This window comes from Erigeron canadensis, chromosome 6 (assembly GCF_010389155.1).
Source record: "Erigeron canadensis isolate Cc75 chromosome 6, C_canadensis_v1, whole genome shotgun sequence".
NCBI classification, from domain to species: domain Eukaryota; kingdom Viridiplantae; phylum Streptophyta; class Magnoliopsida; order Asterales; family Asteraceae; genus Erigeron; species Erigeron canadensis.
This window is the reverse complement of record NC_057766.1, coordinates 36,699,850-36,712,967: the sequence shown is the minus strand read 5'-3', so window position 1 is coordinate 36,712,967 and position 13,118 is coordinate 36,699,850. Positions and strand designations below refer to the sequence as shown.

Here is a 13,118-nt window from a genome sequence, read left to right as displayed (position 1 = left end):
AACTTTCCGTTGTCCTAATTAATGCTGTTTTTTAGAAAACTAATATTTAGAAATTTTGCATAAACGGTGAGAACGATATTGTAATTTCAACAATATATTATGCAATAACTAGAAGGATACTCGTGCAATGCTGTAGCGGCGACGGTGGTGGCAGCAACTGGTGGTGATGGCGGCGATGATTGATGATAGTAAATGATGTAAAGGTAATTGATTTATAATATGTAGTGAAGATATTTTAGAATATAAAGGAGTGGTGATATAATTAAACTAATTCATTAACGATAAAATTCATACGGGTTAAAGTTTATAGTAGGTAGTATAGTTTAGGTGTTTACTAACTCCTCTTTTATTTTATTTTTCTCAAAGTAAACAATGATTTTGAAACTAAAACAAACTATTATATTTGATACAAGTTAAATAGGTTTTTGAATTATCTAGGTATTGATATATAAGTAAAGGAATCATATGAAATGACATAAAATAATACTCCTAACTTTTTTTCTTTTACAAAAGGTGTATCTTGTAAGAATCATTCAATTCGGACAAATCACAAAAGAACATAAATGGAAAAAAGCAATTATAACAAGTTTTGTTTAGGTCACTGATCGACTTTTATAAAAGTTCATTATATTTTTTCCAACACTGGTAGTAAAAATAAAAGTAGTGAACCATTCTATAAACAAAAACGTGATTTATTAAATATAATAACCCAACATTGGATTATATATCGAAAAACAAGACAAAAAACTAGAGCCCTAAATATACTATGTTTGTCCCCAACTTAATAAATAATAATAATAGAAAACAAACAACTTGTTTGACAAAAAAAAAAGGCCACATTTTTCAAAGAACACCGATTAAAGTAGGGTAGTGGGCATCTTACTAGCGATCACATAGATTGTCCAGATCTATCTTCGATGTGTTTATTATACATGTAAATGTAAATTATGTATTTGTGGAGCTTACCAAGTCCATGTAACCTTAACATAACCGATCCATGATCATAGGATACAACCATAAAGTATTACTATATTAAATATCTTTGGTATTCGGTAAGGGCCTGATTAACTTCAATTAAAACTTTAATTCATATGATTTTAACATGGTGGCTTGGTGATGAATTGTTTCCTGACTTTCCTCACTAAAGATCACACATTTGAAACCTCCGGTATCAGCTACAAATCATGATTTAATATTGCACGTTATAGAATGATGTCCAAAGCAAGTTAAGTCAGAGTTGTTTGTTAAGTACAATATCCCTTTCTTCAAAATTTATGTATCGGACAAAACATGAATTAACTGGAAAACAAGGTATAAGTAAATGTTAACGAGAGGTTAGATATTATAAAACAAATAATACAAGATCTTAACCCTTAAATCATGGTTAAATTGATGTATAAAGATTCACGAAGTAATTGATGCACGATGATTTTCATAATGTACGGTGATGTTCAGTGTAGAGAAACCTATTGTTTTATTTATTTATTTTAATACTTATTTTATTTTACCTAATATACAAAATTTTGAATTATTGGGTAGTTGTTTGAATTTAAAAAGAGATTGTTAAATTAATTGAATAAAATAATTGGGATCTGGGCTTGTCATCTTAGTCTGGGGTTCAAATTATACTTTGTTTTGAGGCCTCTATCAGATTGGGCCTAAATTACACTTCAATACATCATAGGTTCATAGATGAGGGGCTCAATCTCGAATTTATATTTTCAAATTTTAATATATAAGAGTATTGTTACGTATTTCAATAGAGAAATGATAAATCATTTTAAATAAATAGCCTAAAAATTATTTTAACTATTAAATAAAGAGATGTGTAAAAAATTAGAGAGCAATATTAGAAAAAAGATTAGTGGATATCACATGTCACCTTCTTATATGAGAGGCTCAATCTGGATTTTATTTTTTCAAATTTTAATCTATAAGAGTATTGTTACGTATTTCAATAGAGAAATGATAAATCCTTTAAAAAAACGTAAAAATTTTCTTAACTATTAGATAAAGATATGTGTAAAAATCAGAGGGTAAGATTAAAAAATATATTAGTTAATACCATATGTCACATTTTTATAATTTTAGGAGGATTTTTAGGCTAATATTAAGGAGAATTGATCATTATCCATTTCAATATTTCATCACATTGGATAAAAAATAAATATGAAACATCACTATCTTTTACAATACATAAATAATCTAGTACTCTATAAGATACAGTTATAAGTTATAACACATCAATTTAAAGAAATTGTATGAATATTACTTTAGTAATTCTAACACATTATTATACTTTATTATACACATTATATAATTGCCTAAGATGTATATAACAAAAATTAGCACAATATCTATGCAATACGACGTCGACTGATGGTGATGATGGCGACGACGTCAAATAGTGTAGATAACTGACGTAAAAGTTTTTTGATTTTAAGTAAATAATTATGTAATTTAATTGTATTATTGATTGGTGCTGATTTAATGCTTTGATCAATTTGTATGTTCCATTTTTCTTAACTTTAGGGGGTGTTTGGGTTAGCTTTTATTTTGTTGTTTTTGCATATGTTTTATAAGTAGCTTATGGCTTTTTTTAAATAAGTTTATAAGCTTTTATTTTGGTGTTTGGATTAGCTTTTGACTTTTGAAAAAAAAAAAAGGAAACTGTAGGCTTTTGTTATAGAAGCTTTGTTTTTTGACTTCTCAAAAATGGCTTTTATAAGCTAAAAAGCTAAAACAAAAATTTAAATAGGTTTATGTTAAGGAAAATAAACAAAAAAGCAAGATGCCTCCTAAAATAAGCTAGGCCAAACACCCACTGACAATAGCTTTTATATATTTTGAAGTTAGTTGAAAAAAACTATGTTTATTTATTCTAGATAGGATAAGGATATAAAGCAACATGATTAATGATTAATCCCTTTAGTCATTAGCTTAAAAATTATTCTAATTTATAAGATGGTGACATGTGAAAATTCAAGGATTAAGATTAAGAAAGAAATTATGTGGAATACACTTGTCACACTCATATGATTTTAATATTTTAAAAGGATATTAGGCTGTTTAGAAAGATTAATCATTTTTCGGAAATAAATGATAAGAAATTCATGAGAAGCTTTTTCTGATTTTATGGTCTAAGATTGACCTTTTATATAAGTAAAATAAAATTAATGTTTTGCTAAACATATTTATAACGTTTATAATTAAAGTAACAAAATTACAAAAGACAGAAACAACAGTTAAACACTTCCCACGGGCTCAAACTTCTGCATCCAGATCACCTTCCCGCCGCCACCGCCGCAAAAAAGCCACCTAACTCCGCTACTATCATGTCCATCAGCGCCGCCATCGTCTCATCCCCACTCACAAATATCCGATCAATCTCCACCACCACTTCCACCTCACCATCCTCTTTCTCCCTCATCAATCAATTCAAATTAAACACCCCCAAATTCCAATCCATCTCTCTAATCCGAAACCCTAATTTCAAACTATCAGTTGGCGCAATGAGTGTGACATCTGAAAACTTCTCTCAGACGGCATTCCTTGATCGTAGAGAATCTGGCGTTCTTCATTTTGTTAAGTATCATGGCCTCGGTAACGACTTCATTATGGTAATTTCTATATTGTCAACTATATATATATATATATATATATATATATGGAAAAGGGAATATAAGGCTTTCTACTCAAATACTAATATTTTATTATTTATTGTTTAATGAATAAATATTTTTTATTGTTTAAAAAATTAATATGTTAGTGTCCGGTACTTAAGCTTAGGTAATCAATGTTTTAAATACCGGTAAATTACCGGTATTACCGGTACCGGAGACCACGCCGGTATTTTAAGTCCGGTATTTTGCCGGTATTTTCACTCTTCAATACCGGCCGGTATTTCCGGTATTCCCGGTATTTTCCGGTACTACCATACCGGTATTTCCGGTATTTTCAAAAAATAAATTTTGATTTTTAAAAAAAAATATTTTTATGATACTTTAATGTTATTTTTTGTTATTTGTGAACTTTAAAACCTATATTTTGTTATGAAATACATATTTGGTATTATTTTTGAGTAAATTATAATTGCATTTTGACTATTTTTGTTAAATTGTAACAAGTTTTGTAAGATTTTTACACAAAAAAATATAATAAATTAAAAATAGTCGTACCGGCCGGTATTTCCGGTATTACCGATAATACCGGAAAATTTTTCCACTCCGGTATAACTAAAATACCGGTTTTTAAAACATTGTAGGTAATCAACAGCCTCTTATATATATATATACACACACGTACGACGTACGGATTGACCATATATATGTTCGACGTTGAGGATGATTTTATATACATTGTAGGTGATGAGTTTATGAGTAAATGACATTGGAAACAAAACTATATAAGAATCAAAAAATTATTATACTTCATGGATATATAGTTTTTTCGTTTAGCTTGAATTTCTCAAAGATATTATTCGCATTTAAATGATAATCAGTTTAAATTAAACACAAGCTACACATGTGTAATGAGAATGAAACACAATAAATCATGAAACAAATATGCTAACTATACACAAATACAAATCTAAAAATATTTATACTCCCTGTTAAAGCAAATTTCATTTTTTTTCTTTAAACTTTTAAGCCTTTGAATTACCAATTATGTCCTTTCTCTAATAACTATCACTAGTGGCGGATCCAGGAAAACACTCTGGCGGGGGCATAAATTAGATGTGATATTTGAGGAGGCTAGTGACGTTAAGTTCGGCTGTTCGGGTAAAATAAGTTTAACAACATATTTAACTATATGTAGCAATTTAAATGTCAAACAATGATAAATGTAAGTATGTAACAACTTAAACACCAACTCACACTTTTACATGGCTCTAATTATAATACTAAGTAGTAGGAACACTTATTACCAACGTTTATTCTAGTAAAAAGAAAAGTTTTTTTTTTATGTTGTTGAATCAATATAGACAAAGTCAAATTTGGCTTAAGACAATAACATTACAAATATTATTATCATTATGTTTCTCTAATTCAGTTCACCTTAATTATTTATATGTTTGCAATCTCATGTTTCCCTTTAGCAACTTTTTGTTTTTATGTTTATAACTCCTCGATATGTATATATACTCGTAAATGGCAAGAAGAAGATAGCACTAGATTGAGTAGAGTAGCTTTTGTGTTCTAATTCTAAGTAATTAAGCTTATGTTTGGTTTTACCTTTTAAATATAAACGTCAAGAGAATATGACATGAATTAATCATGACTTTAATAACGATATGTTAGATAAATTATAGAACGAGTTCCCACATCGATTGATGATGGAAAGTAGAACATAATAAATGATTATTAAACACGACGCATAACATTTTGGTTGATTTGCTTAGTTGCTTCGGTCAAGAATTTTTTAGTAAGGGCAGCCTCATTTTTTGGTGAGGGCAGCTTGCCATTTTTGACTCAATATGTTCTTAGTTAGTAAACTTATTACATTACTTGTTTCAAATTAATTGGGGGCATTACCCCCCGTTACTTTACCTATACATCCTCCCCTGATTATCACTATCCATTAATCCATTGAATATCCCAAAATACCCTTACCCCTAACCTAGCGTTATCCCACACACACTACAAAAAACACAAATATCCTATACGATTTTCATCATCACAAACCCACACAACCACCCTCTTCACTTAACAGGTGACAGGTCATTTAACTGCCGCTTTTAAGGGATGTCGCCGCAACGCGCGAGTATCCTTCTGGTTTACATAAAACGTATCTGTTGATATTATTTAATGAAAGTATTTATCATCATATACACTATACTACAAACTTATTTGCTAATAAACAAAATACATAATATAATATTATTGCATATCGAATAAATGAAATAACAATAACCATACCAGATGTTTGAAGATTGAAGTTTAAGAATTGGGTTGGAGTAAACTCATAAGTTAAATCCCAAAGTTAACAATTAACTTATATGCGTACATATGTAGAAATATGGTAAGAATGTAATCCGTAAAAGTAATGGCAAGTCGATCTTATATATAAAAGAACTAAAACAGTGTAAAATATATTAATATTAACAAATATAATAATATTATAGTTTGATAGTTATAAGGTTACTCTATATTAAAGAACTTTCATTTTGTAAACCATTGAGGATATGACTGATTAAATAAGTTAAATTTAGATCGATTGCATATAATTATTAATTATCAAATTAGATAAGGATCAATTTATCCATTAAACTCTTAAAATAAAACTAATTTATACATAAATTTATAAGTATATGTGTCGTTCAAAGATTACGCCACGTGTCGCGTAATAAATACCCCAATCCTGTTTTAGTATATTGGTAGATACATATATTGATTGATTGATTTTGTAATTTTTCTTTGTATCTTAGGATTATGTTTATAAAATAACTGAATATGTATTAGAAAACTGTCCAGATTCACCATTTTGTATCATTATTCCCACCATTAATTAGTATGAGACTATGAGTTGGCTGCATTTGTAAACAATTCCGTCTCTAATGTTCGTAGCGAACGCCTTCTAATGCCATGATGTAGTACACTAGTACCTAGCCGATAATTGCCAGCATTAATGAAATTGGACTACTCATATATAAGGCTAATAGGACACAGCTTTTATTTTTGTAGTATGTCCATAGTGGTTCACTTTCATGAACAATAGTGTTACGTTTATTTTTTCTTGATTTCGTAGGAATGGTAGTTTTTACCAAAAGCCACGTTCCACAATTATTATCTCTCTCTATTATCAGTAATATCTAAAGTTCAGGTGTTACTGTGTTAGGGAGGTAGATGAAAAATACAATATCCGATATTAAGCAGCTATAATTCTATTTCGGTACCACTGATGCAATTTAACTCGTTTTTACCTTTAAAACAAAAGGCACACCAGCAGTAGAGATACAGAGCGTTTTGTTACAAAATTGAGAAAGAACATGAACTTTTTTTGAAACTTGAAGATCCTTCAGCTGTTCAATAGAAGAACAAAAATTTGATGATCTTCAATTGGAAAATGATAAATATTGTATGATACTGGATCAAAGGTCCCACTTCAATTGGTAACAGTGCCAGATCTCGTTGTTAGGGTATAAGCTATATTGATTATTATATAACTCATATTTTTTAAATTTGCACGTGTAAATAAGATACTCGCACAAGCTCGTCTATATAATTTTGTGTTTGCAGCTCGGGCTCAATCTCATTTACTAATAGAGTTCCAAATTAGGCTTGAACTCTAAATGTTGCTATTATGTGCACCAAGTTTTCAAATATCCCTATGGATGTATCCGGTGGTATTATCTATGATTTGGCAACTCATATGGATGTCACAGCAACAAAAGTTCCACAGGATACATACAATATGAAAGTACCAAGTTAGATACATACAATAGCTTTGAACTTAAGTCTAATATATTTCCAATCACTTGTCCCGAGATGTATTTTTAGTGAAGTGGCTTCATTTAATGCAAAATTTGTCAGTGCTTAACCACATCTTTGTTGAAAGTTTGTGACTTTTTTGCTGTTGACATTTTTTAAAATGAAGCCCACAAAGATTGTATATTTGTATTATAATATGTTTGTTGTACTGTTTATATAAAGTTGGCTATTTGAATTAGGTTAATAATTTGGATTCATTGGAGCCAAAAGTGACACCAGAGCAAGCGGTTAAGTTATGTGATAGGAACTTCGGGATTGGAGCAGATGGAGTGATCTTTGCAATGCCTGGATTGAATGGAACCGATTATACCATGAGGATTTTTAATTCTGATGGTAGCGAGCCTGAGGTTCTTTTTCTTTAACCGAACTAATGTCTGCATCGTTCGTTAACATATGAATGAGTATTATTAGTTTAAATGACTCATTGTGCATATTTACAAAGTCTAGAATTGAATTAGTTATCTTATGTTTCTTGTTATTTTTCTCTTAGATGTGTGGTAACGGAGTTCGTTGCTTTGCTAAATTTATTACAGATCTCAATAACTTGAATGGAAGACAAAGGTATACTTCATCTGATAGATTTCTGCTTGAATAGTTTTGTGTACCATGCTTAGTGTTTTCACTGCGTTTACTGTTGACTTTTTTGTTGTTGGAGATTTGCAGTTTTACTGTACACACTGGTGCTGGATTGATCATACCTGAGATACAAGAGGATGGGAAGGTATGTTGCTTCTTTTTTACATTTTGGTATTTGGAAAAGCCGGCAATATATATAAATGCTCTAAAAAAGGCTAATTTAATGAACGTGATCACACGCATTCACAGCTGCAAGGTTCGACATTGTATGCTAATTTTGTGGATTCTACATTGTTATTACTTCAGGTTAAAGTTGACATGGGTGAGCCAGTGTTGAAAGCATCAGATGTTCCCACTAAAATACCACCAAATACAGATCAATCTGTTGTGAAAGCCAAGATTGGAGTAGACGGAGTAAACTGGAACGTCACATGTGTCAGTATGGGAAATCCTCACTGTGTCACGTTTGGTACTGAAGAAAACGAGGTGTTGATTTTCTGCTGACATTTTCCCCCCTAATATAGCAAAGTTTTGTTACTATATCAAATACATTTAAATTTACATCACTAAGAGAAATGTTCCACAAAACTTAGTTCATTTTTTTGGTAACTTGTGCTGGTTTTAAAACAGAACTTGGTGGTTGATGAATTGAATTTGGCTGATATTGGTCCGAAATTTGAGCATCATGCAGTATTCCCTGCTCGAACTAACACAGGTCAGGTTCTCTATAGCCTCAATATGTGTTATCTAATAAGTTAGCATCATAAACTTTATTAGAGTTCTATGGTTATTAATCTGTTTTACCTTTTCAGAATTTGTGCAAGTGTTTTCTCGCTCACATTTGAAGATGCGTGTTTGGGAGCGTGGTGCTGGTTAGTCTTTTACCACAGACACATATATAAATGTTATTTGCGCTCATTGATTGACAATTTTATTAAACGTAAATGGCTAAACGGAGGAGGTTTTCCTACTTCGGGTTACTGGGGATGGCGATTTTTTTTACTCGGATGTATATAGCCTAACCAAGGTATTCTTGTGACCGTTTTTGACCATTTTCATGGCCACACCCAAGATTTTTACTTAGGGAGGTTTTGAACCAGACTTTTTGAGGAAACAGGACAATTTTTATCTAGTTATATACTTGTATAATTTTCTTTTTGTAGGAGCTACTTTGGCTTGTGGAACTGGAGCCTGTGCAGTAGTTGTTGCTGCAATCCTTGAGGGCCGTTCTGAGAGGGTACGTTTATATAATTACATTTAAGAATTTGTATACAGATGATTTTGTTTTTTCCTGCCCCATTGTGGGTTCCACTATTGAAAGTATAATTTGAAAGATAATGCATTAAAAACATTTGTAGTTACTTATTTCTTTTTCTAATTGATTGATGAGACTGTTGTTTTGTCATGCACTCTTTATATATATTTTTTGTTATTACAGAATTGTACCGTTGATTTACCTGGAGGGCCATTGGAGATAGAATGGAGGGAAGACGACAACCATATCTACATGACAGGTCCTGCTGAAGTAGTATTTTATGGATCTGTTCAGCTCTAGGATTCATAACAATTGCAAAGTGATTTCGATATTTATCGAAAAGGTTTTGTAGTGTGATCATTTGATCTATTGTCACTTGTAATGCTCTCATTTTTAAAGATTTGTTGTGTTGTAACATTACCAACCGTAACATCTTTGATCTTTCTACGAAGTGGAATTCCAAAGACTTCATGCTGAGAAAATACAATATACAAGTTGTAATCACCGAAGCCCAATAGCAAAGCCCAATACAAGAGCATTCTCAGTTTGAGCTCCATGAGTGTCATGACTCATGAGTGGACTACCTGTCAGATTGTTAAGTTACAACAAGCATAGACTACTATAGATTATGAAATGGTAGATAGGGTCCAATGTCTGTTCCCAACTTCCTATGCCCGTGTATGCATGATCATCAAGAAGTAAGGTTCTGACTAGGAATTTGTGATGGTAAAGCCTTGACCCTCATGGGCGTACAAAAAGGAACATTCTTTTAGACCCTGACTGCAAATTGATCTAAAGTTACTCGGGCCACAGAGAAAAACAAACAAACATAGCAGATTCAAGTCAAAATATCAGAGTCGCATATGCATTGTGTACTACAGTACTTGCATATATGAACTTAACAAACCTACATGAACTATTTGGTCAGGACACTTCTAATATAAATGGGCAAATATAGATAGATTGTTAAAGCTTATCATCCAATCTTTTCTGGATGATGGAATATAATGACTAGTGAGAGAATGTGTTATTCCATTTGTTAAAAGAAGATAATGATTGATAATTTGATACATATGAAATACAATCCAATAATAATTGTTTATTTGTTTATGCCATTATGGTGCTTTCATTGGTAATTTTGGTTTAAGTTTTTTTAATCATCTATGAAACGACGCGGGTAGGCATGATTTTCATGATTTTTGATGCACTTTCCAAAACTTTACCTATCTATCTTTCTTTTAACGTCTATGTCATACACTTTATTTTTAGGTATTACTTGACTGAGTAAACGGCATCTAGATATAACATTGGAGTGTTGACATTCAACCCAAAAAAGGAGAGTCTGTTTTCTGACCTATTGGTTAAAACTAAGTGGAGTTGGACCACCTAGTCAAGATTCAAGTATTCAGAATGTCAAAATCAAACCTTCAACAAAAAGGTAACACCATGGAGTTTTTTATATATATTTATTATATCTGAATAATAAAAGGGTGCTGCATATGTCAGAATTGTGAACTTAAAAATCGAAAAAAGATGGCATTTCTATGTATAAAAGTTGGTCCCTACAATCAACTATGCAATGATTTTTTTTAGCAAGAAATATGTAATCTGATAAGTGATAAGTATTAACTTTCGGTGAAAAACCTAAATTATGTTTTTGTTATAATGACTATTTTCTTTGACTTGGGAAATCTGATACTCCGTAGTTGTATCGAAATTAAGAAAGTCACTTTGAAATCACAAAGTGAAACTCGAAGTAAATAACATGAAATTTCAGCTTGTTTGATCACCAGTCGCGCATACCACAAGTTGTTAATTATCATGATAGGCAAACCACAACGAAGTTTATGTAAATATTCTTTGAATAACCAACTTTATTACGAGTAATAATCAGAAAACTTCGGCGTCTGAAGAAATCAAGATATAGAAACCAGATGCAAGATTAAACCACAAGGTATTAATGAACTACTGGATTCATTTGATTGATAAAAGAGTTTTAATACAAATAATAAAAGAGAAATACAACTAAATAATTAAATCTAAGATATATGGAACAAAACCCTCAGGTGAATAAACATGACAACATAAACCATAATGGTAAGAAAAGGATGTGACAACGGCTGAAAAGACAGAGGGAATGTTCAGATCCCTAGATCGCAGGTAGTGATGAATATATAGGCACAACTCTTCCACTTTGGTCCTTGGTCTTTTCAATCTTGGCAGAATGAGTCCTTTCTTGAATAATATCACTGCAAGTCCTTGTACTCCTTATTTACCTACAAAAAATAAATAACAAACATAAGTTACCAAGAATTAAGTTGATAATTCAACACCCCCCTTCAACTTGATTCTGGAAAACATCATAAAGCCCTAGTTTTTGACAATGAGAAGTATGTTGCAGCTGTGTGAGACCTTTGGTAAAAATATCAGCAATGTTACTCTCAAGATTCACTTTCACAATATCAATAACACCCAGATTTACCTTTTCTCTAGTAAAGAATAAGTCTAGTTCAAAATGCTTAGTCTTTTCATGAAAGACAGGGTTAGATGCAATTTTAATTGCACCTTTGCTGTCACACAAGATTTGAACAGGAGAGTTATAAAAGACACCAAAGTCATTGAGAACTTTTAGAACCCAAATTATCTCACAAGTAACAGCTGCAAGTGCTCTGAACTCTGCTTCAGCAGAAGATCTAGAAATGGTGGGCTGCTTTTTGCTTTTCCAAGATATGGGGGAACCACCAAGGAAGAGAGTGAAACCTGTTATACTCTTCCTGGCAGTAACCTGCTTGGCCCAGTCAGAATCAACATATGCAATGAGATTGAGGTCAGTGTTTCTTTTAAAATGAATCCCTTTTCCAGGGGACCCTTTTAGGTATCTAATCACTCTAAGAGCAAGTTTTAAATGAGACTCAAAAGGGTTATGCATAAACTGACTCAATATATGAACAGCATATGAGATATCTGGCCTGGTAAGGGTAAGATAGATTAATTTGCCAACCAGTTTTTGATATCCATTCACATTTTCAATTGGTCTATCAGAATCAATCTTAGAGGGGAGAAGTAGACCAGAATCAATGGGAGTTTGTGAAGGTTTGCACCCAAGGAGTCCAAATTCAGTGATTAAATCAAGGCAGTACTTCCTTTGGGTCATGCAAACACCTTCATCAGTGTCAATGACTTCAATTCCCAGAAAATATTTTAATTTTCCCAAATCTTTTATAGAGAATTTTGAGTTCAAAAAATGTTTGCAGTTTTCAATCTCTTTGTTGCAATTTCCAGTTATGACAATGTCATCAACATAAACAAGGAGTGCAACAAAAACATTGTTAGCACTTTTAGTAAAAAGGGAGTAGTCACTTTTTGATTGAACAAACCCATGTTCAATCAAAGCATTGGTAAGCTTTTCATTCCATTTCCTAGGAGCCTGCTTTAAACCATATAAAGACTTCACAAGTTTGCATACCTTAGATTCAGGACCAAAATGATAGCCAGGAGGTGGTTTCATGTAAACAAAATCTTCAAGATCACCATAAAGGAAGGCATTATTAATGTCCATTTGATAAATGGGCCATTGACTAGAGACAGCAATAGAAACAAGACATCTAATTGTAACCATTTTAACAACAGGAGAAAATGTCTCCTCAAAGTCAATACCTGCTCTTTGAGAGTAACCTTTTGCTACAAGTCTAGCCTTATACCTATCAACCTCCCCAGTAGACTTATATTTGATCTTATAAACCCATTTGCACCCAATAGCTTCTCTATTAGGGGGAAGGTCAGTCAGTTCCCAAGTA

General features: G+C 31.7%; 1 protein-coding gene across 1 annotated transcript; it reads left to right on the top strand.

Moving 5' to 3' along the window:
* Window positions 1–3,222: 3,222 nt before the first annotated feature.
* LOC122603233 (diaminopimelate epimerase, chloroplastic) lies at window positions 3,223–9,803 on the top strand. Its single transcript, XM_043775891.1, has 9 exons — window positions 3,223–3,620; window positions 7,670–7,837; window positions 7,981–8,051; window positions 8,154–8,211; window positions 8,373–8,552; window positions 8,697–8,781; window positions 8,879–8,938; window positions 9,230–9,303; window positions 9,505–9,803. Exons 1-9 carry the CDS (start codon window positions 3,336–3,338, stop codon window positions 9,619–9,621), a joined length of 1,098 nt encoding a protein of 365 aa, XP_043631826.1. The 5' UTR covers window positions 3,223–3,335; the 3' UTR covers window positions 9,622–9,803.
* Window positions 9,804–13,118: the final 3,315 nt, after the last annotated feature.

What these genes read in the sequence shown, in the direction of transcription:
- LOC122603233 (XM_043775891.1), top strand. Translation starts at nt 3,336, where the DNA reads ATGTCCATCAGCGCCGCCATCGTCTCATCCCCACTCACAAATATCCGA. An exon ending in AGATACAAGAGGATGGGAAG is followed by an intron (nt 8,212 to 8,372) that starts GTATGTTGCTTC and finishes TTATTACTTCAG; the next exon opens with GTTAAAGTTGACATGGGTGA. An exon ending in CCCTGCTCGAACTAACACAG is followed by an intron (nt 8,782 to 8,878) that starts GTCAGGTTCTCT and finishes TTACCTTTTCAG; the next exon opens with AATTTGTGCAAGTGTTTTCT.